The sequence below is a fragment of the Ricinus communis genome, chromosome 7, assembly GCF_019578655.1.
Source record: "Ricinus communis isolate WT05 ecotype wild-type chromosome 7, ASM1957865v1, whole genome shotgun sequence".
Taxonomy (NCBI): domain Eukaryota; kingdom Viridiplantae; phylum Streptophyta; class Magnoliopsida; order Malpighiales; family Euphorbiaceae; genus Ricinus; species Ricinus communis.
In genome coordinates, this window is record NC_063262.1 from 23,924,521 (window position 1) to 23,947,749 (window position 23,229).

At 31.3% G+C, this 23,229-nt stretch overlaps 1 protein-coding gene across 5 annotated transcripts; it reads right to left on the reverse strand.

Annotated features, from left to right (window-relative positions):
* Positions 1-5,561: 5,561 nt before the first annotated feature.
* On the reverse strand, positions 5,562-13,003 carry LOC8266717 (probable inactive histone-lysine N-methyltransferase SUVR2). 5 transcript variants are annotated; one of them, XM_015723798.3, is made up of 9 exons: positions 12,918-13,003; positions 11,872-12,101; positions 11,236-11,749; positions 9,831-10,993; positions 9,314-9,588; positions 9,029-9,095; positions 8,870-8,920; positions 7,373-7,469; positions 5,562-5,974 (listed from the first exon to the last, which is right to left on the reverse strand). In XM_015723798.3, the coding sequence occupies exons 2-9, from the start codon at positions 12,052-12,054 to the stop codon at positions 5,952-5,954; spliced, it is 2,373 nt and encodes a 790-aa protein (XP_015579284.1). In that variant the 5' UTR covers positions 12,055-12,101; positions 12,918-13,003; the 3' UTR covers positions 5,562-5,951. The 5 variants fall into 5 exon arrangements, 4 of the variants coding, with proteins under 4 accessions (XP_015579284.1, XP_015579285.1, XP_015579286.1 ...); XM_015723799.2 differs by having other exon boundaries at positions 12,691-12,959; XM_015723800.2 differs by lacking the exon at positions 12,918-13,003 and having other exon boundaries at positions 9,831-10,595; positions 10,800-10,993.
* Positions 13,004-23,229: the final 10,226 nt, after the last annotated feature.

The following is a 23,229-nucleotide window of genomic DNA, read 5'->3' on the forward strand; positions in this document are numbered from 1 at the left end:
TAAAAATTATTTTAGAAATATTTATTATTGATTTTTAGTATTATATAAAGTAATTCTATAAATATATTTGATATTTCTATTTTTTAGGTTAGAAATTATTGTGTAATTAGAAAGTTAATTTATTAGTCAATATAATATGAAAAGTATTATTAAAAATATTATATTTTAGAACTAGAATCATGGCCTAATTTGGAAGCTAATTCCCTTAAGATGTTATTTTTTTGGATTAGAAGTATTATTTAATTAGGAATGTAATTTATTAATTAATAAATTAATAGAAAAATTATAAAATTACACATAAATTAAAATTTTATCTATAAAAATAAGTACACGTGTTAAAATAAAAAATTTATGTGTTAAAATAATTTGTTTTAGAATTTAATATATATAGACGTCACGTCATTATGCAACATATATATATATAAATTTCTAACACCTAATTTTTTTTGACATGTGTGCTTAATTTTTGACATATAGAATTTTTATTTTGACATGTGTATTTATTTTAACACATGGGATTCAAGCTAATGTCTGACTTTATAGTTTTTTTTATTAATTTATTGATTAATAAGTTACATTTCTAATTAAATATTGACTCTAATTTTAAAAAATAGGATATTAATTATATTTTATAATTATATTAATTAATAAATAGTTTTCTAATAAGATAATAATAGTAATTATATCTTAAGAAATAGTATATTAATTATATTTTAATATTATTAATTAATAAATAAATTTTCTAATTAGATAATAATTATAATTCTAGAAAATAATATCTAATATTATATCTTTAATATTATATTCAATAATAAATTAATTTTTTATTATATAATAAATTTTTTAATTCAAAAAATAGTAATATCAGTTATATTAGAGATAAATTAATAAATATTTTTATATTATTGTATTTATAGAATTTAAAAAAATAAAAAGAACATTTAAAAATAGTTAGTTTGCTATTATTTTTAAAATAATATTAATTAATATTAAAAATTTATTAATTGTGTTTATGAGTTTAATTTTATAATTAAAATAATAATAGGTTGCACGAATAAAAAATTAATTAATTTAGTTTATGAATAATCGAAATAATAATAGATTGCATAAATAAAAAATTAATTAATTTAGTTTATGAATAATATAATAAACTGAGTATATCAAAAAAATTTGTTTGTTGCTCTTTTTAAAGTAGAGATTGATCAAAAGGCCAAAAGAAGGCGTGTGGTTAGGGATATCGTCCAAAGTTTGTAGAAATATAGATGCTTTGACCACATCATTTTATTCATTGACTAACGGTATATTCTGAAACATTTTAACGGAATTGGGAAAAAGTTAACAAAACAAAACCAAATCTTAGGGGGTTACTAGTTCACGTTTAAGAAAGTAAAATTGGACTTATAAATATGTTCAAACCTCTGAGGGGTAATAGTAATTGACCCTAAAATTGGTTAACAATAGTGCAATTAATGGGCTGTTTGGTCTGGTTGCTCAAAATTGCTGGAAAGAGATAAGAAGTAGCAATTGTACTAAAACTAAAGGAAGGGTTCTAGTTGCCACTGACATTTTAATTTTTTTATTTTTAAAATTAAATTTTTTATTTCCGTTACAAATGATGTTATTTATTGAAAGTCCATATAATTTTTGATGACGTATCAAATTGAGCTTTATTTCAACATCTCACTCACTATTCAAGTCGCACTTGATTTTGAATAATTGATGTGTTGATATTAAAGCTTTATTATTTATCCAAATAATATCAGTACTTTAATTTGTTTGTTTTTAGTATCATATTCATTATTTTTATTTTAATCAATAGTAGCTGGCAGAGTCTCGTTTAAAGGCGAATTCTTATATAAGTTAAAAACTCACAAATACTAGATAGTCTGGTTAGATCATTAACATATTTAATAGAAAACCACCATTCCATACAACTACAAAGTACTACTTTTGAAAAATTAATATTTCTTAGCTTTAGGACCACGACAAATAAGATAATAATACTTTTTCTATAAAAATCTATTAAAGCATATGAAAAACTAATGCTAATACAATCCTTAAATACTATTTCTTAGATCCTTACTTAAAATGTATCACATTGTTGTTACTTTATACTTTTGGTGACATCAGTATCCATTGGATTTCAGTGTTTTTTTATCGATGTGGTAGTCGAAAGTTCATCTAAATATGACACTAATTAATTCATCACCAGAATTCCAATAAGTACCATCAATTGAAACAGAAATAATAATTGTAGTACTAATAGAACAAATTAAAGAATTAGTACCATTTTGATACAAATGACTAAAACTTGATATCAATGATATAATTTACTCAAAGTCAAGTATGACGTGGACGGTGAGTGGAATATCGATGCGGTGCTCCACCTTTCAATGTCATAAAAAATTGAACGTATTCCTAGTACATACAATTTCTTGTGATTTAATTTTGATATTTAAAAATTAAAATATTAATACTAATTGAAAATATAGATTAAAATTTTAGTTTATGTGATTATGTAAATAGAATATAAATTCCATCATTGTTAGATCTATCTATATATTTTGAATGAAGAACGATCTAATATAGTAATGAAATTTTTTAATAAACGAAACATTCAAAATGCTCAGAGATGAAAATGAAGGAATGTCTACAATACCTGAATTGAATCAGATACAATTTAAATAATTTTGTAGATTTATTGATCAAGATTTAACAAAAAAAACTTTATAAATTTCCAAATTGAAGATACATATAAAAATAATAATTGAATTTCAATTATTTATGGATATATATATATATATAAATTAGTAGAAACGTTGAGAAGAAAAAGTTGTTTATGAATCACTTATATATTGGTGGGATTAATTTGGAAACTAGTAGGGTTATTTATCAAAAGATAAAAACTATGGTGCCAACTATTGCAGTTGTTATTTTCCTATTCCTAAACATGCTTTTTACTACAAGAAATTGCTTTCAGGAGTCCTAAAGATATATATATATATATATATATATATATATATATAATACAAATATAAAGACTATTAGCAGTTAAATTATTTAATTTAGGATAAAAAATAATTTAAAATAAGATTTTTTTACAACTTCTCTTTTTTATTAAAGGTATTTGACTTGTCACGCATAGTAAATTTGGAAAAACTTTCAGTTTTAGGAATAGTCAAAGAGATAAAAAAAAAAGTAAAAAAAAAAAAGAAATTTATAAAGGAACCTTCTTTTTCTTTCTTTCTTTTTATTTTTTAAGGGTCTTTCTTTCTTTTTCTTTTTCTTATTCCTATTATTTCTCTTATTTCTTTTTCTATATTTCCATTATAGTAAATCATTTTTCTCTTCAATAATTTAGAGAAAAAAAAAAAGACAATATTTCTTTCAATAAATAATTTACTTCTCGATATATTTAATAAATATGAATATTGTTACATGTGTATTATATTATTAAACAATGTCTAGTGTATATTATTTTGTTAATTTAAAAATTAATTTTACTTGTCTAATCTAATTTTATACAATCTACTTTAACCTTTTATCTTAAAAACTAGAGATAAATAAAATATTATAATTAAAAAATTAATAAAATCAAATACAATTAAATATATTTAAAATTAAAAAAATACTTTAGTAAAAAAATATACTTTTTACATAATTTTTTTTAAATGTAGCTTTTGTCGAATGGAGAAGCTGTCCGCTAGTCCAACTGGACGACAACATTTGTCCACTGCCTTAAAAAGAAAATTTATAATATTCTTTATTTCAAAATCCTAACCAGAGAAAAACCGCTGTTGTTACTTACTGATAGTGATGTGATGAGAGTTTTCATACTGCCTCTCGGTCGCTTGAGGAGTATTTGATCCAGTTATCTAATTGTAAAAGTAAATCAAGAAAGGAGGAAGCATTGTCGGTTGTTGTATCAATTCCTATTCTGCCTAACCAAACGGAAAGCTTCTGCCAAGGAGTTATTATTGGCACCACAGGCAATTGGATTGTTGGGGATGATCGTTGAATATGAAGATTACGCGCATGAGAAATTTCAGAACTCGCTTCATGTGCTTGAAAAGGCTCTCGAATCTGGTTCCAAGAAGTTCAAGGTTTTGGATTCTCTGGCCATTGTCACTTTCTTTGCCGCAAATAATGTAGAAGAGACGGAAAAAGGTAAAGCAAATCATATGGAAATTCCTTATAGCATATGACAAATTAGCTTCCGGAATTTCTGCTCGGTCTTTTCTTCTTAGCACCATAGAAGGGTGGAAGATTAACCATAAGCATTGGCAAGGTGCAATTTCGTACATGTCAAATCTACTAGACGAAGATGATGATTGTATCTATGTCGCAGCAGCTGAAGCACTGGCTCTGACATTTGAGACTGATTGCATTCTCAACTAATATAGCCAAGGACTCAGCTGATCATAAGAAACATTGGTTCAAACAAGAGTTGACAAATTAACATAACAGAGAAACTGAGGTGCGAGGATGAAAGCAGGCGAAGATGGGGCAAAAGAAGAGGCAAGAGTTCATGTTCTGAAACTTGTAGAGGCTGGTGAGACCCTGGAAACATATGCAAAGATCAGCGAAGAAGGAGTGATATTGTACACATTGTCCTCAAAGAAAACAGCTCAACTTCGTCAGGAGTTTTCTTGGAGAAGTTGGATTTGTCAAGCACCAGAAGGAAAATGAAATCTTGCAATCTGTTTTTGAGTTTACACCAAGTGGGGAGAATTCTACAAGCAAGGGTACACTTTACTCACCGGAGAGAGAAAAGATGACCCTTCGCTCCTACCAGAAAACAGATGGCTACCTTATGTGAGCAAAGAGTAAAAACAGCTCCTAAGAGAATTACTGTGATGATGTTTCTATGTGCATGCGATTGCATGACAAAACTTAGTTTGGTAAACAGAATACCCGTTAATTTGGCTACGGAGATAAATCGTTAAACTTTAATTTGTATCACAATTGCATATAAAGGCATCATCCTCCTGCAATAACTTTCTGCTTTTCGCAAAGTGATTCATTACTTTTTAAATGCACAGAGATGCATCATAAGTAAGAAGGGCTCTTGGTGCCTGAGGAACACTGAAAGTTGTTACATCTCACTAACAAAAAGACATCATTTGCCAACCAGTCTGCAACACAATTTGCCGTTCTGTTTACATGTCTGAAAACAAAATCAGACCTTTTCTTACGGATGTTATAAAGTTTACAAGTCCACATCAGCATTTAAATGAGCAAGCTAATCCAGAGATGTAATCAACAGCAGGCATTGCCTTGTGCATCATTTTAAAGTAAAATAACTACCTGCACAATGTTAGCCAACTGAAATAGACCAGAAATTTGGGGCATCTTTACTTCAAATTCGACTCTCACTCAAGGCTAATTCCTCTTATAATTCTTGGAATTAGCCTCTCATGTAGCATTTATTTGGTTTGGAAGTTCCAGTATGTTGTCTCTGGATTTCACACAAAGGAATCTCGATCAGTTTCCCGAGGCGTTGGACACAATTTGGATTCTAGCAATGGCAATGATTAGATCGAGCGGCGTTCAATTATGAGTAACACTTAAAACTCCACTTGGTTGTTTCATTTATCATGCATGGCAAGGACAGAAGAGCTGGTGTTAACACCAACAACCAAAATTCCCAGTTCCCACGCCCCAAAAAAGAAATGGGTACAAATACTAAGCAATTAAACTGTCTAAGATTCAGCTACAAAATAGAACTCATAGGCAGTTGACATGCATTCTGTACATATCCATCCATTACATGTGCAGTATAACTTAGCCGCGGGCTTTACAGGATAAACCTAATCTGCACCAGTTAACAGCAAATCCCCTAGAAGCACTCGGAGTTTGGCAAAATCCATTTCATGAACTTTTCCTCCTTGTCAAGTGGGGGGGAGAGATAACAACAAAAATGTCCAAGTCTCATAATCTCCATGTACTAGTCATCTTGATGCAGACTTAGACCCTGCATAACAAAAACATATCATCATTAAGGGGTTAAACTTTAAACAGGACCGAAAGCAAAAAAGCAATCTAAGTCGTCGAATATTAACCTTGAAACTCCAATGTGATTACAGAAGCAATGGACTAAAGGCTCGCAAATGAAAGCTAATATGGAAATTATTCTGAATTAGGAATTCTATAAGGACCTACTTTAGTTCCACAAAAGGCTGAAAACTACCAAGATTTATGGAAGTCAATATGAAGACACTTGACATGATTTGACCTTCAGCATCCAATGCTGTGACATGCTAAGGCATATTTTACACAACTGAAAGTAGCTGCCAGAATAGCAAAGGAAAATAAACGATGCATGAAAAGATACTTGACACCTTCAAACCAAGTTACAAAGGGGCTGGACACGACCCCACTCCACGAAATGAATGGGTTTCCATGGCTTACAATCCAAATCCATAAGGCAACTACCATGCAGGTTTCCCCAGGAATATTTGCCTCATCTTCCAAAAATAACATGCAATGCATCTTCACTATAATGGAACTCTATTTTACCCACTGCAACCTTTCGGGTTTCCTGAGAGATTCCAAGGAATTGATTTCCAATCCCAAAGCTATCAGGAAGAGATACATATACCACCACTTACAAATTGTAGCAAACCTGTAAGTGGTATTTTAACACCGGCAATAAAGAACCTGGCATCCCCAACAGACAAACATATGTACACTGAATTTAGAAGACACATTATGTGACATTTAACAATGAATCATCTCACAGAGAAATTTTTACAGAAGTAGATGATATCTCTATTTTGAATTTCCCGGAACCAAAACAATCACACACATGCAGGGTGAATGTGATCAACAACAACAATAATGATTTTGCACCATGACAATGATAAAAGCAGTTCCAGTGAAAAATAATTAAATAAGTAAGATGTTAAAGTTCATGTGCATCAATGACCGATCAGAATAGACAGAGAATCTGCCATTTAACAACCCACTAGAAGCTTAGAAGTCCAAGTAACAGGTAGCAGATAATTGAACTTGGATAAAAGGATAGGGAAAACAGGAAAAGACTAATTGATCAAGGTAGAAATTTATGGTGACTACAGACAATGTCTTTCAAAATACTGGTTTCCATTAAAATATTCCTTCGCATGTTTCTTAAGATATTACACAGCCAATGTGCAAATCAAAGGAACAGTACCCACTTCAAAAAGTCAACACTAATTGGACATAATCAAACACCAGCCAGTAAATCACTTCTGTATCTCAAACTACAGTATTCAAGACACTCTAGCAGAAATTAATCGAGCACACCTGATACTCTCAAATTATCATTTTCAAGAGAAAATTTGAAGTTTTCAAAGTCTTATAAAGATCTACTCATTTAGACTGAACTTACTATTTGAACGTTTCATGTTCCTGCAGAACTTGCTGCCACACAGGCACCGGAATACCTCCACAGGATGATCATTGTCATTAAAGTCAATGCCATAATCCTGGAGATACATCAGACACTGATTTAGACAAGGAACAAAAGAAATCTTCATAGCTTCACAATATATGCAATCTGTCTGACCACAGAAGCCAGAATGACAGAAACAGCATATATGTCAAAAAAGTAACAATACCATCTTCAAGCATAACTAAGCATCACACGCAAGTTTGTATTTAATACAAAAACAAGAATAGCACCCAAGTCACAAATTTATCTAACCGGTGGCATAACTGACATGGCCATACAATCAGCTGGACACCTATTTTTTTAATGTGTGCTGAAAACTTGAAAGCATGCTCAATAAGTAAGGTAGTCCAAAGTAAACACTTCAGACCAAGAAAATGCATAGTCTATCCAGCTTATTATTATTGAACATTATACTGTTCAATACACCTTTGAAAGAGCTATTCTTCACTCACGTACTTTGCACAAGACTTGTAAAAATCTTCAAGTTGTGAATCTACCAAATAATCTTAACCTAACCTTTCATATATATTCTTAATTATACTGAAAAATTATATTCTAAACTACGTTAGAATAATTTTTTTGCTTACTATTGATTTATTATAAACTTATTTTTAATAATAAATGACTCGTTTCCTAATTAGACAAAGATCTAATTTCCTAAACAAGTAATATATTTCAAATAAATTTAATTTATTGGTTAATTATAAATTTACTTTTAATTAATAAATGACTTATTTCCTAATTAAAAAATGATTCCTTATCTGAAAAATCACATATTTTATTTTCAAAAATATATAACAAATTGTTTAATAATATATTTTTAATATTAATTTATATAAATGCATTGAAGATATTACTTAATTCATTACCAAAATAATCTTATATTAGTCAATATGATTATATTTTGTATGTTAAGAACTCTTAATCTAATTTTTCATAAAATTCTTAATTAGATTGGAAAAAATAGAGTCTAAACTAAGTTAGAATGCAAACTTTTCCTTGTTATTAATTTATTATAAACTTATTCTTAAATAGTAAATGACTAATTTTTCTAACTAAAGCTCATAGTCCTAAGAATTTGTATTATTTTTATAGTAAATTTATCTTTAAATAGTAAATGACTTATTTCCCAAACCATGATTCCTTGTCCTAAAAAGTAGCATACTTTATTTCCATAGAAAAGTTTACAATATTAATTTCTATAAATGTATTAAAATATTAATTAATAAACTACCAAAACAACATCATTTTATAAGAACAGTTGGTAATAATTTAACACAATTATACAATTAAACAAACAAGACCCACACATGTTTCATGCAGAACTTAGTTGAACAGGGTACTGATATGATTAAAGAGCAGGAACATATGCATAATTAAGCAGAATCAAGAAAATTTTATGAATTACAGAATCACACAGATAATATTGCTCACCCAAGTTAGCTCTTCCATTGCATCCACATCTCTGGTCGTGAAGAAGGCAAGCTGCATAAGAATAATTGGATAAGATGTCATATCATTGAGAACAGAACTCGTGATATCTGGTGACCAGTGAACAAGTTAAAGCAAACATAGTATCACGGAAATTCATACGTGATAATAATGATGATCTGGAGTCTCCATTTTAACTGGGATCTCAATCAAATTTGCATCAAGACACCTAATACAAGAAATTTTTTTATCAGAAGTGGTCAACTACCGCAAGAGTTCTCTTTTCTATATAAAAAAACTCCTTACTTTCCAGTGCATCGAATCTTACAAAGCTATAAAAACCAGAATGTCAAAATAAAGAAAGCCAATAGAAAAGTTTGAAAGCGCAAACAGAATCAAGTACCACCACAGGGATAAAAATCACATGCAAAATTTTTACAGCATTACCTATGATTGATAAACCTAGCAACATTTCCATAGAATGTTGCATCCAAACAAAGCGCTTCTTCGTTCTTCACAGCTCCTTTCAAGCACCAATATGCATCTAATAAAACTGGATAAGTATGAAAATCACTAGTGGCGCCTCTTATTCTTTGCATGTTTCTCTCATGCAACTCTTTGTTGGTTAGTATTTCTCCAACATACTCACACACAAAGGTTCCTTTTGGCAGCTTTTCCAGGGTTCTAAGGCCCCATCCCTTTCCTTCAGGTGTAAAGAAAACCTGATGCACACAGCCAATGAATAATGGTAGATGCACATGAAACTGACACACAACAACAAGCCCTAAAGCAGATTTTAGGAATTACTGCAATGTCTTTGTATATTACAAAATTTTCACTATAAACTTAATTCTGAGTTCAAGAAATACATTAAAGGATCATAGCCATCATATTATTGAGAGTATGACAACCTTTCTCAAATACCACTAGTGAAACATATAGAGACATAAGAACATATCCATACCTGCAATTTGCATACCATACCTCGCTGCACAACTCGATTTCCACACAGCCTATGGCAGGCACATTTTCTCCAACATTCTTTTATATGTTTCCTTTTCAAGTGACCTTTGCATGGTTCTAAGATCTCCTCATTTTTTGATCTTTCAAGTGGGCAAGCTTTGCAATAGGAGAGGCACTGCCGGTGAGGATCACGAGTCATAGAGATACAGTCCTCTAAGAAATCCTCCCTCAGGAGGCCCTCTGATGTATATGCAAACTTATCTCCAGTTTCAGCAGCACAAACACAAACTGTTGTTGAGGACAGACAATCACCAATACATGTAGAACAGCAATCTTCAGCTATAATTTGAGAAAGAGTGAACTTCACATGAGCATCTTGAAAAATCAGGTTTTCAGGAATGTAGTTAAAAGATGAAGGACACTCATTGTTGATTTCATTTAACCATGAGATCTCAACCAACTCTTCGCCCTTAGTTATGTCATTACAATCATGAATAGATCTTATCTCTTCAGAAGTGAGTTGATGCTGTGGAACAACCACCAAACTATGTGATTTGGGGTCTCTCAACTCATGTCCTCTGTCAATTTCAACAGAACCATTGGCACTAGTGTGTGTACCCTCAGTGAAGGATTGTAGTTGCCTTGCAATCTGATGTACAGACACCTCAGTACAACTACGTGCATCAATTGATCCATTACCCAAACCACAGCAGGCAGCTGATTTCTTCAATACATCAACAGTTGTTGTTACATTCATTAACCTTTCCTGCGATTCATGAGAGGAATCAGTTCCCAATTCCAGGAAGCACTCACACATATCTTTCAGCATTTGCAAGACAGAAAAGTTAGGATCAAGAATTTTATATGACCGGAGACATTTCTCCTGCATCGATTTCAGAAATTCATCTTGACTAGGCATATGAAAATTTGGTCTTCCAAGCATAGAGTCGCAGCTCAAAGAAATCTTCACCTCTCCCAATGATGAGGAGGCAACCTCTAAGTTAGCAGGAGATCCATCTTGAACAGCTGCAAGCTCAGAGTTGATTCGTTTTTCACTTGATGACGCTCGAAGACTATCACATCCATTTTCTTCTGCTCCACTATGGGATGCAGGAGACTCCTGATCATCCGGCTTTCCTTGTGACAGACTCATAACAGTAGAATCTGTAAATATTACAAAACCAAATCAAAATACTGAAAAGGCACAAATTGCATTTCGACGTTCAAATATTCTACAGAAGGAAACTAGTAATAGGAACCTGCTTAGTGACAGGTTCAACCTCCAACACAGTGAGAGTAACAGAATGAATTCTTGCAGCAGCATGTAATACCTCATCATTACCTCATTATTTTTTAAATATCATTGCCCAAGAATTATCGGTTCCACACGAACAGAAATGGTTTACCTGGCTGGATCATTGCAAGAGGTGGCTGGATCATTGCAAGAGGAGCCTCTAGGTCTGTGGGAGGCAAGTCGTCAGTAAAAGGCTCATCTTTAGGCTTAATTAAAGCATAAGATTCAGGCATCTTTTGTTTGCCTCGATCAACTACAGGATCTCTAATCTGCACTGCATGAGATGGTCTCTCCACAGAAGGTCTCTTTTCTTCGGAAGCAACATGAGGCAACATAGGTTCTTTTCCCTTGTATGAGTGCCGCACCTGAGGTGACTGTGAATAATGATTCTGGGTTGAAACAGACCCATGTTGAGACTTTCTCATATCTGGTGATCTTTGCAGAGAATTTGTGCCCCGTACTGCTTCTTCCTCTACTTTAGGCTTTTTCAATGGAGGTCCACCTGCTATCAGATTACAGTTATTAGGAGATGCAGAAGCTTGCTCTTCTTGGCCTCTTGACCGCAGTCGTTTAAGTGGCTGTTCAGGTTCATCATGCACCTCAGCTTCTTCCCCAAAATTTGGTCCCTGTTAGTTAGAAACAGATATTTCAGATATAGCTAAAAACAAAAGACTGATATCAAACGAACACAGCAGAATAAAAAGGCAGCAAAACATAAGATAAAACAAGTAACAAAATGGAATTTCACCTTGGAATCATCATCATCAAATATGGCATCAGCTAGAACTCTATAATTTTCTTCTTCAATAAGTTCCCAGTTTTTATCATATAATTTCAGAAGCTTCTTTAGAACTGGTTTCACTTTATCTTCATTTATACCAATAGCCTTCATTGCACGAAAGGCACTCACAACTCTGGGATTTGGTGCCATTACTCAATAGTAGTTAACTAGGCTTGCAAGAAAATCACAAACATCACCTACATGTTCCCATATTCGTGATAAAAGGGAGATTAAAAAAAGCAAGTGTAAACAAGCAAATTAAAACGCAAAGGTATTAAAGCTAAATCTCCAACACCCCATTGAAACAAGAACCTAAATTAAGAATAGGCACCATTACTTTGCATAAAATAACTTGACTTTGTAAAAGAAAGAAAGAACAATTCTGTACAAAGCATTTCTTTCGAAAGGATTTACCTTTAAGCAAATGAAGCCTAAAGTGAAAAATATATCAGCAGAATTCACAATTAATGACAATAATTAGCTCACAAATAACACCTTTAGAAGTATTGACAAAAACATAGAGCTTAGTTACACTTCGAAACGCAAAGTATCTTAAGTCAACAATCTGTTAGGCTCTTTCTGTATCAACAAACCTAACACACAGTAAGACACTAGGAGAGATATACAAATACATAAATACGCCATCAAAACTTAAACATCAATTTGAATAAAACAAGAATCCCCCAAATGACACTTCGAAAACGTAAAAGCCATAATTTTAATCAAAGTTTACTCGCTACACGAGTCACGTGTCAAGTAAAGCTAAAAAAAGACTCGAGCACCAACATGCAGCTTAGTTTCCCCTGTTCGACCTTGCTTCCCTACGTTTTCTCGGCAACCAAGCAGAAATTCAAGCAACAAAAAGAAAATTGAAAATGACGAAAACGAAAACCTAACAAGCACAATGTGTATTATTGAATATTTAAAAAAGAAAGGTAACAATGTGGAGAAGGCGAACGAGATAGCTTTTCGATTTCCGATCATGTAAAGAGGTATTTGAAAAATAAGCTCACCGGCACAGACAGTGAGTTGCTTTTCGGAGTGAACTATTGTTTTGACTCAGTTGAGTTATAAGGCGCATAAAAGAAAGGGTTAAAACTCATTAAATTTTAGAGATTAATTATTTTGACATCCCTCGGATTAGGTCTAATATACAATTCTGTTCTTACTATTTTAAAATTAGACACTGTAGTCCTTCTTCTCTTAGTTCTACTTAAAATTCAATAATGGGTAAAGAAAATTTAAATTGAATGTTCAAATTTGTTAATCCTTTATACTTAGGGACCTGGAAGAAACAATATTGATATTTTAGATCACTTCAAAATGATATTATAATTTTAATTAGAGCTAATTTACTGTATTTTTCAAATTAATTTTTAAACATTTTGAAAAATATCTTCTCAAAGTTATAATTTCAAAAGAAATTAAGGGTTTAACTTCTTAAAAACTGTGCATTTAAAATTTTACAAAATATATTTAAAATCTAAAATTAAAAATTACTTTCAAACACAGTTGTATTAAACTTATCTAAATAAGTCGGACTTACGGAGATTAAAATGTTGGTTACTTATAGAACACCAGGGGTGTAAGTATATATTAAGATCAACCTCAAGGACGTCTTAGTAATCAAGCCAACTTTAGATACAGGGTGACGTGAGAGAGAGAAACTCATTGTCCCGAGTATTTCCTGGTTTTACTATAGGAAAAAGTACATTTTTATCCCTAAACTATTGTTCCGCACAAATAAGTTATGAAAGTTTACGAAGTTTGTAGTCTAAGCCCCTCTCATACATACATGGTGTGTTTGGCATTGAAGTTGAAAAAATAAATTTTAATTTTAATTTTATATTATTCTTGAATTTTAAATTTCTTTTTTGTAAAAGTGGATAAATTGATATTTTTTTAAAAATGAGTTTGAAAAGAATAATTTATAAAAATTAATATATTAAATTAAATAATTATAAACCTACTTTTCAACATCTAATAAAAATTTCAAATATACTCTTAGTATATAAATAAAAGGAGCTATTTAAAAGAATAAACTACCATATCTCCGAACTTGAGACTTCAACCTTCAACAGTAAACACTGACGACCGCACCAAAGTTTGGTGGTTAGTTATTTAAAGTTGATGTCCCATTTCTTTTTACTTTCTTAAAAGTAGGATCTGTCATAAATGCCACATTAACCAAATATTTATTTTTCTTTCTTTCTCTCTCTCTCTCTCTCTCTCAACCTGCCGAACAATTTGGATAGCTATTTATACGAAATTTAGATAAGTGTATTTGAAGATAATTAGTGTTAATATACATTAAAATGTGGTACTTTATTGAATCTTATACAAAGCACAATGAACTCATCCAAAGTGATGATGATTGCAATAAGTATTGGCATTTATTCTCTTTATTAATTTATCAAACCAATATATAGCCATTTTATGTGAGATGATTCAACGAGAGAGAAAGACAAATCGCCGCTTAATAAATAACACCTTATAACATGATAACACATGAGAGTTTGTGAAAATTGAATAGAAAAAAAAATTACAACACCAAAATTTAATAATTTTGGACAAGTACATACATAATCAAAGTTATTAGTATATCATGAGATGTTAACATCAATTGGAGGCTTTTGCAACTAACATTGTTGTTTCAAAATGAGACACGTGACAATAATCAAATCTTTCAGTGGCACTCTGGTATTGACTTTAGTTGGAGCAACCATAAAGAGATAAATAAGTGCATGACATTACTCTTCTTATTACTGCAATAACATTACTATTTTATAACCGGAGTTGCCAACAATAACAGAAAAAAAGGTGACTAATGACATTACTGGACTAACATTACAGTTATTATAATTTCCTTTGTATTTTTTTCTACAACAAAGAAAAAGATAATCGATTGTAAAATCAAGTAATTAACGATGAGCTCACTGAATGAGGCAAGAAAAAGAAAAATAAAAGAAATAGAGTGGCGAAAGGGGATAGTACGAGATAGGTGAGAACAGATGAATAGTTGAATGGATGACAGGAGCAGCTTTTGATGATAGCAATAAGGGTGACGCCAGATTTGCGATGATGCAACATCCACTATACGTGTACCAAATATAACAACCATTATGTAAATAAAACCTGGTGTCGACGATGCAAACTACAAAATGATGTGGTACTAAGAGGTGGTGATGGTTGTATACATGGTTGTAAGTTTTAAAATGTGAGATGTGAGAGTGATTGTTTTGGTTTTAATTGCAATAGACAATTATATTTCGCATCATTATTCTAATTAACTGTTAAGTTGAGCGAGACATATGTTTAAGGTTTTTTTGAATTTAAAGTTTTATTTGTACCTAAAAATAATTTTAGAGCAATTAGGTACCTCAAACCAAATATTAATGGCAAAATGCAACTTTTCTTTTTACTCTAATAGTAACTGAGATGTCAAGGTGGTGGCCCGTTGTCAAAGTGGGTGCCAAAATATACATTTAGCCTATCGGTATACATTCAAGGAAAAATAACAAAAATATCTATGTTTTTTAAAATTTTATTAAATTTATAGTTTTTTTATTTTTTTTATTTTTACTGTGTTAAAATATAAAAGAATAAGGTGTTTTTATTTTTTAAATTACGGTTTTAGTTACTTTTTGATTGTTTTTGGATAAAAAAATAAAAAGACAACTAAAAAAATTAAAAACAATCATATACTGTAAATTTTAAAAAATAAAATAAATAAATTTTAAAAAATAATATTTTTTTTAAAAATATTTATACCGTACAAATGAAATCTTTAGAATATTTTTAAAAGTCCTCTCTATTCAAATGAAATATGGTGGGCCAAGTTGTTAAGATCCAAGACAAGTCCAATTAATTTTTGGAAGTCTAAGTTTGAACTTTGATGGCATGACAAAGGAATAATCCTAAACTTTGAGACGGGTTAAATTCGCCTTTTAATATTTTTATGTTATTTTAATCAAAAAAATTTATTATATTACCTCAGTTTATTCTAGATAAGAGCGAGATTCATTTTTTTAAAAAATAAAAAAATTAAATTAAAATAAAAAATTAAATTAAAATAAAAATAGTTAATATTTATTAAAAATTTATAATTTTAAATATTATTTTTTAATAATTAATTGTTTTTTTGTTAAATTGGATTTTAATAATTAATTTTTATTTTTTTATTGAATTCGTTTTTTTTATATATAGAGAGTAGTATAATTTACTCTTTTATATAATGGCTAAATCAAACTAAAATTGATAAATTTTAAATTAAAATGGCAAAAAAATGTCAAAATAGCTCATTTGATCCCGCTCGCAAAATATACCATCTTATTTTTTATGGCAAATAAAGTTTAGGTGGATTGCATCTCTACTATTAGATTGAGAAGTGGCGCATGTTCTAACTTGACCATAAACGATAAAGGCAAGTAATGCTTTGTTGGGTCCTAGTTGAAGGCACCATTAACTCTTATATTTCAAGCCATTATGGGAGAGGAGTAGATCACTACGAGTCACTTTATTTAAGGACTAGTTTGGTTTACGAGCAAAATAGGGTAGTAATGAGAATGAGATTTTTTTCTTTTCTCCTCTCTTTTAGGAAATAAATTTTTTATTTTCATAAGAATTAAGTAAAATCAATTATGAATGATCAAATAAGTGAATTTACAATTTATTATTCTTATTTATATTAATTTTGTATTTTTTTATATGATAACTTAATTTTATTTATAACAACTTATATTAAACTAAACTAAATAGTATATAAAAGATATTTTATTTTATTTTCGTTTTTCTATTTTTATTTTTAATTTTAACATTATATTTAGTTAAAATCTATAAAATTTATGAAATTTATTTACAAATCTAAAGTTTATGTACTTTGAACAAAATAAAAATTAATTTAAATTTATATATAAATAAATTTGTATGGAATTGATTATAGCTAAACTAAAAATCTAATAAAAATAATAGGATTTTCAAATGAATTCTATATTAGTAAGTTAATATATTTCATAAATCCTAAAATATCTCATTTAACTTTTTATCATTTCTATTTTACTTTATTTCTCCTCCTTTCTCTCTCTTGCTGCCGACGTCAATCGTGGAAAAGGTTGTTGTCGCTGCCGAAACAGCCTCATGCCGCTGTTCTTTCGCTCGCCCAACATCGGAAACGAGCTCCCCACCATCGAAAACCTCCGAACCGAGCTTCGCAGCCGCTTTATCCTCACCGGCAGCTGTGTGCAACCTTGTCGAACCTGAAAATTTACGGCCTCGATCCGGTGGCTTCCGACGAGTTTTTGGCAAAAGCAATTATATTTTCGGACTCCCTACAAATCAAGCTTCACGTAGACGCTTCCGAATTCGAAATCCGACACCGTTAGCGGTATCGGCTTTCGAACCCTGGTGTTTTCCAAACACGCAAAATTTCAAATTTTCAGCTCGGTATAATTTTGTTTGGACCTTAAAATTATTTTTCAATTTAAAAAAATATTATTTCTATTAATTATCAATTATAAATAATTAGATTTAATTAATTATGACATAGATATAAATATTACAAATTAATTAGTATGATTGATTATCATTCGGTTTTATGGTAGATATGGCTGTGTATGATTAGTTTAAATACCAGAAAAGAATTTTGGGTTGGTTGTGAAATAAATATTAATAACGTATCGTCTGTAATTAATTGTAATATGTGATGTGTTGCGAAGTCGGGAAAAAATAATGCACTATTGGTGGCCTGACTCCTGTTAATTAATTGCGGAGTATTTGAAGTGTTTCTAGCAGCTTCTGGACCTGTTATACGGGGGGTAGATGTCCATATTTTAGTGGAGGTTCTACCGAATTTTCGGTACAATTTTTGAGTCTGAATTTCTCAGGCAGTCTAATCTAGGAGTCTAGGCCTAGCAAAAAATTAAGAATATCTTATTAATTAAGTTATTTTCGTGAATATATAATTCGTCCGTCCAGCCAGCTCCACCCGAGGCGTAGGAGCAGAATGCAGGGCGCGGCAGAACTGTGAGTTAAAGTCATATAGTCAATTGCACTTGTGTCATGTTTAAATTAAAGGTAATACTAAAAGGTTTATAAGTACTATGATTATTATTAGCATTATTATCATTAATTTTATTTGATTAATAATTATCACGAATATTATAAGCATCATTATTACAAATTTTATTTTATTTTCGTTATTCTCGATATCCTTATTGTCATTTATTATTATTATTTTTGGATATTATCTTTATTTTTCATTTTAATAATAATAATTATTACATATAATTTTCATGTCTACTATAATTGTAACTTCGGGATGAGGCGACAGTAGAGCATACCACATGATGGTTTGTATCGGAACCGCGTGCATACCGGTACTAATCAAAGACACGTAAAAGATTATTTTTTGGATTTGTCCTCGTCGAGTACACTCTCTGGGGAAGGTTCCTGATCGAGCGTTGCTCTCTCGGTACCGGCTTATTTGGGAATCAAGTGATCAGGCTAGATTTAAGAGAGCTAGTTCTCTTGGAATAAGCCAGCATCGAGAGAGTAAGTTCTCTGGACGCTAGTTCTATTGGAATAAGAGAGCTAAAAGGCTGCTAGTATTGGAGTTAGGGTTCTGCTGAGGTACTTATAACGTAAACGTTTAAATAGTATTTTTTTTCTTCTAAATCATGGCATGACACATTTTAATAAAATATGATATGTTATTCTGATTAAATAAATGTTTTATTCGAAAAACTGTATCTGTTATAGGATCATATAATTTTTAACTCACTATCAAGGCTGATAGTCTCAAATTTTAATTTTTTTTTCAGGTAACAACTAGGTTCTCCGTCGCCTTTCTCTTGACAGCCTGACTTCTTTCTCCTTCGGGCTTATTGTAATTAATTTCTACTTTTGCATTTGGAACTATTTAAAATTCTAAACTCTTCGTAGTAGTGTATCTGCCATATTATGTAATACCCGAAATTTTTATACATTTAATAATGAGTTTTTATTTAAGTTAATTTTAGCTTCATTTTTATTTGGTTTAATTTGAAATGATTTAATGGAAATTTTAATATTAGTCAATTAAATGAATTATTTTTCTATACCCAATTAGTTTAAAATTTTAAGAATTAATTAAGTAAATTATTTAAAGGGTAGATTATATTTTTGGTTATTCTAATTTTTCCCAATGTATATGTATATGTATATGTATATGTATAAATAAAATTATATATATTGAAAAATTTTAGAAGAAATTGTAAAGGATGTTTTTATAAAAGAATTTTGGAAAAATTGGTATTTTAATTAACTAGTGGTATTAAAATTTAAGTTGGAAAATAATTAGTAAATTGGTTATTTAATTTAATTGTGTGTAGGACTAAATTGATAATTTATTTTGGAATAAGGATTAAAAGTATAATTTTATTTTTATAGGGTTCTAATGGAAATTTATGAGTTTGGTATTTTTATAAATAAATATGTCGGTCAGGGGTATATATGTAATTGTGTATTTTCAATAATTCTAATTTGGCCTAAATTAATTACTTAAGGGCTTAATTGAAAGAATAAAGTAAAGTTTAGGGGTTAAATTGGAATTCTGCATGATGAAATTGTTAGTAATTGAAAAGATTAAGGGACCTAGTTGTAATAAGAAAAAGTTCAGGAGTCAATTGTCGATATAGAAGAAAGGAAAGAAGAGAGTGTCGGGGAGAGAGAAGAAGTCGGGGGGAGGAAGAGGGAGGCGTGCTGCCATCCGTGGCAGCTGGTAATCCGCCTCCGCCTTGGCCTCAGGCGGGCCGGCGATGGAGATGGTGGTGGTAGCCGTGAGGAGAGTCGATGGCATCCGAAGCGTTATTCCGTACCGATCTCGGTGGAGATCGACTCCCCTTGGAGAGAGCTTCCTTTTGGCGGCAGCGGCGTCAGTTTTGATGGCCGGATAAGAGAGTTCTGGCAAAGTGGTGGCAGCCGTGTTTTCTAGCTTTTTCGCCGAGCTCCGATGGAGGATGGACGATCGGAGGACGTATCACGACTCTCCTCAGCTCAAGCTTCGCAATGGCACCGGTTTCGTGGCGATCGGGCTTCGTTTGTAAATCGACGATCGAGATCGTCCGCAAATCTCTCCGAATGATCGGGTATCAGATCGGAAAATCGGAAGCGGAGATCGTTATCAGCGCGTCGTTTTGAGTCTGATGGTGAGTTCGGATCGTCGATCGGACTCCGGCGACTAGAGGCGAGTCGACTGAGCGTCTCGGTAATTTTCTCTGGCCTGAAATTTTGGAAATTCTTAGTTTAATTATGTGTCTACTGGTTTATATTGAGTATTAGATGATATTTGTGATCTTAAAATAATTGTATGTCAGTTGCCTGCCTCGTGTTTTGTGCTGTGTAGTGGAGTCGGGAAAATAGTGAAGTTTGGGGACCCGACTCCCGTTGTTTAAATTGTTGGATATTTGAAGTATTTTTATGGCAGGTCCTGGACCCGTTTTATGGGGGTAAATGTCCGTGTTGTAGGGGAGGTTCTGCCGAATTTTCGGTAGAATTTACCCGAGTCGAGATTCTTAGACAGCCAATCCTAGGAATCTAGACCTAGGATTAATGATCGATTGTTTCAGCATTTTGATAAATTGTTTTCCGTGATTAGATGATCTGTCTGTTCGGCTCGCTCCAACAGAGGCACCGGAGCAGAGCTAGGAGGTCGCCCAATTTTGTGAGTTAAAGTCACTTAATCGTTGCACTATTGCTAAGTATGAATTTAATATGCTATTTTAGAAATTTATGCATAATATGATGATTAATATCGCAATAAAAATAATTGCACGTTGGTTTACCCTAAATTTTTAATCTTAATTTCAATATGTGTTGAATGATTTCATTAGACAATGATATTTATTAAATGTGATGATTGCGATTTGGAAAATGTGGCTTTCGTAGAACATGCCACCTGATGGGTTACATCAGGACCGCGTGCGCACCGGTAATGATCTTGGACGGGTAATAAGATTTTTATGGGTTCGCCCTAGTCGATTATGGCTCTCTGGGCTGATTTGAGTAAATTGCGGTAATAAAATTATTATGAATTTTGCCCTGGTCGAGCATGGCTCTCTGGGCTGATTTGAGTGAGATACAGGAGTAAAGGACCATGGTCGAGCTTTGCTCTCTGGCACCGGCTTATTTGAATACTAAGTGACCGGACTGGAGTTAAGGACCCTGGTCGAGCTTCACTCTTTGGGCGCCAGTCCTATTGGAATGAGATGCCGGAGTAAAGGACCCTGGTCGAGCTTCGCTCTCTGGGCGCTGGCTTATTTGAATATTAAATAACCGGACTGGAGTTAAGGACCCTAGTCGAGCTTCGTTCTCTGGGCGCCAGTCCTATTGGAATGAGATGCCAGAGTAAAGGTCCCTGGTCGAGCATTGCTCTCTGGGCGCCAGTCTTATTGGATCAAGAAAGTCAAAAGGCTACTAGAATTTGGAGATTAGGGTTCTACTGAGCCACTCGTCCCATAAAAGTAAAAATATATTATTTATTTATTTATTTATTATGGTATGATTATAATATGAGTTGTATTTATGTGCATTGTTTGATATACTGATTCGAATAATTAATATTATCTGTAAAGACTGCAATAGTCTCTAGATTATTTGATTTTAACTCACTCTCGAGACTGACAGTCTCAATTTTATTTTTTTTCGGATGCGTGACTGTTAGTCTTCCCGCGACTCTTATCTAGTAACCTGAATCATTCATCATTGGGTGATGTATTTGATTTGGTATGTAAATTTGTAAATCTTAGATTCTCCGCAGTAGTAATAGTATATGTATCAGTTGTAAATTTTCTGAGATTCAGGTCTCGCCTAGTTCTTCAGGCAGACCGATTTAATTGTGTAAAATTTAATATTACTGTAAATTATAGCGTTAATAATAGTAAAAGTTGAGATGAGATTTGTTTGAGTTGTGAGTGTCAGGCTTACTACGGGATTCGGTGGCCTTACGCCTACCCATTCCCTATTGTAGGTCATGGGCCCTCGAGTGGGGTCGTGACATATTATATTGGAATTTGATCTGTAAAAAGTTATAGAATGTTTGCTAGTATCTAGCTTGAGTATTAATCTAATTATGTGTAGATTTGTGAATGAAGTGTTGGATTGTTTTAATAGTATTTATATATATGTATATTTGAATTATCAATTAATGAACTATGGGTTTTGGTGCCTTTATGTCTACTCATTTCCTAGTGTCGGTCACGAATACACAGATTGGATCGTGACAATTGCAAATTCACGTAATTGTTTAAATGCGGTGTACTAATTTAGTTATTTAATAAATTAGGGTAGCAATCCGCAAGGGTGAGATAATTCAAATTCTTTAGTCAATTATAGAAGAAAATATTATAATTTTAATTTGATTTATTGTTTATAATAATGTGCATGAACTTCAATGTTTTTTATATTTTTTAGATACTTATAATATTATATAATTAGTATTTTAAGTAATTAAATAAGATTATATTTCCCTTAATAAAAAATGTTATCTATTTATCTAACATATTTACGTGCTGATATTTTTTATCATTTGAGCTCAAGTGCTTTTTTAGAAAAATTGGCCCCTACCTTCTTAAACTGTTTATTTGTTTGTGTTCCAGTATTGTTTTTCTGTTCTTTGTGAGTTAATATTAATTTATTAGATGTACAAAAATTAATTACTCCACTCTATATGCATGAGTCTATTATTTTTAATAAATAATTAAATTATTTTTCTCTATTCTATTACAGGTTTTTTATACCAATAAAGATGTTATATTTCGTCAAGATTTTTATGTAATGTTTATTTTTTTTCGGACAAATTATGTGCAGTGTATTTTTGCAATGATTATTTCAAAAATGATATAAAAAAATATATTTCAAAAATATTATCGTGTTTATTAACTTAATTGCTTTGTTATATCTTTTTATTCTTTAATCATGCTTAAAGTATGTAAAACCACATTGAATTTAAATTTAAGTCTAAGGCATTGTACGGGTAATCCTGATAGTAATTATAAATAGTACAATTTGACAATATCAAGATCAAATATAATTATTTTAATATTTTTTTTTAATAGAATTTTGGTTAATGTATTAGTTATATATTAAAGTATAAACTCATGTTTCCTTTATAATTATGTGTTCTAAAGGATTTATTGTACAGGACAAAAAGCTATTTAGCAAGACTCTTAAATCACAAAAGCTTGCACAATTCTTTCATCTGTAAAATCACTGTTGCTCTGCAGCCTTGTAATTTACTTGACTAACTTGAAAACTTAGTTGTAATTCTGCACTTACTTTAAGATTAACTTC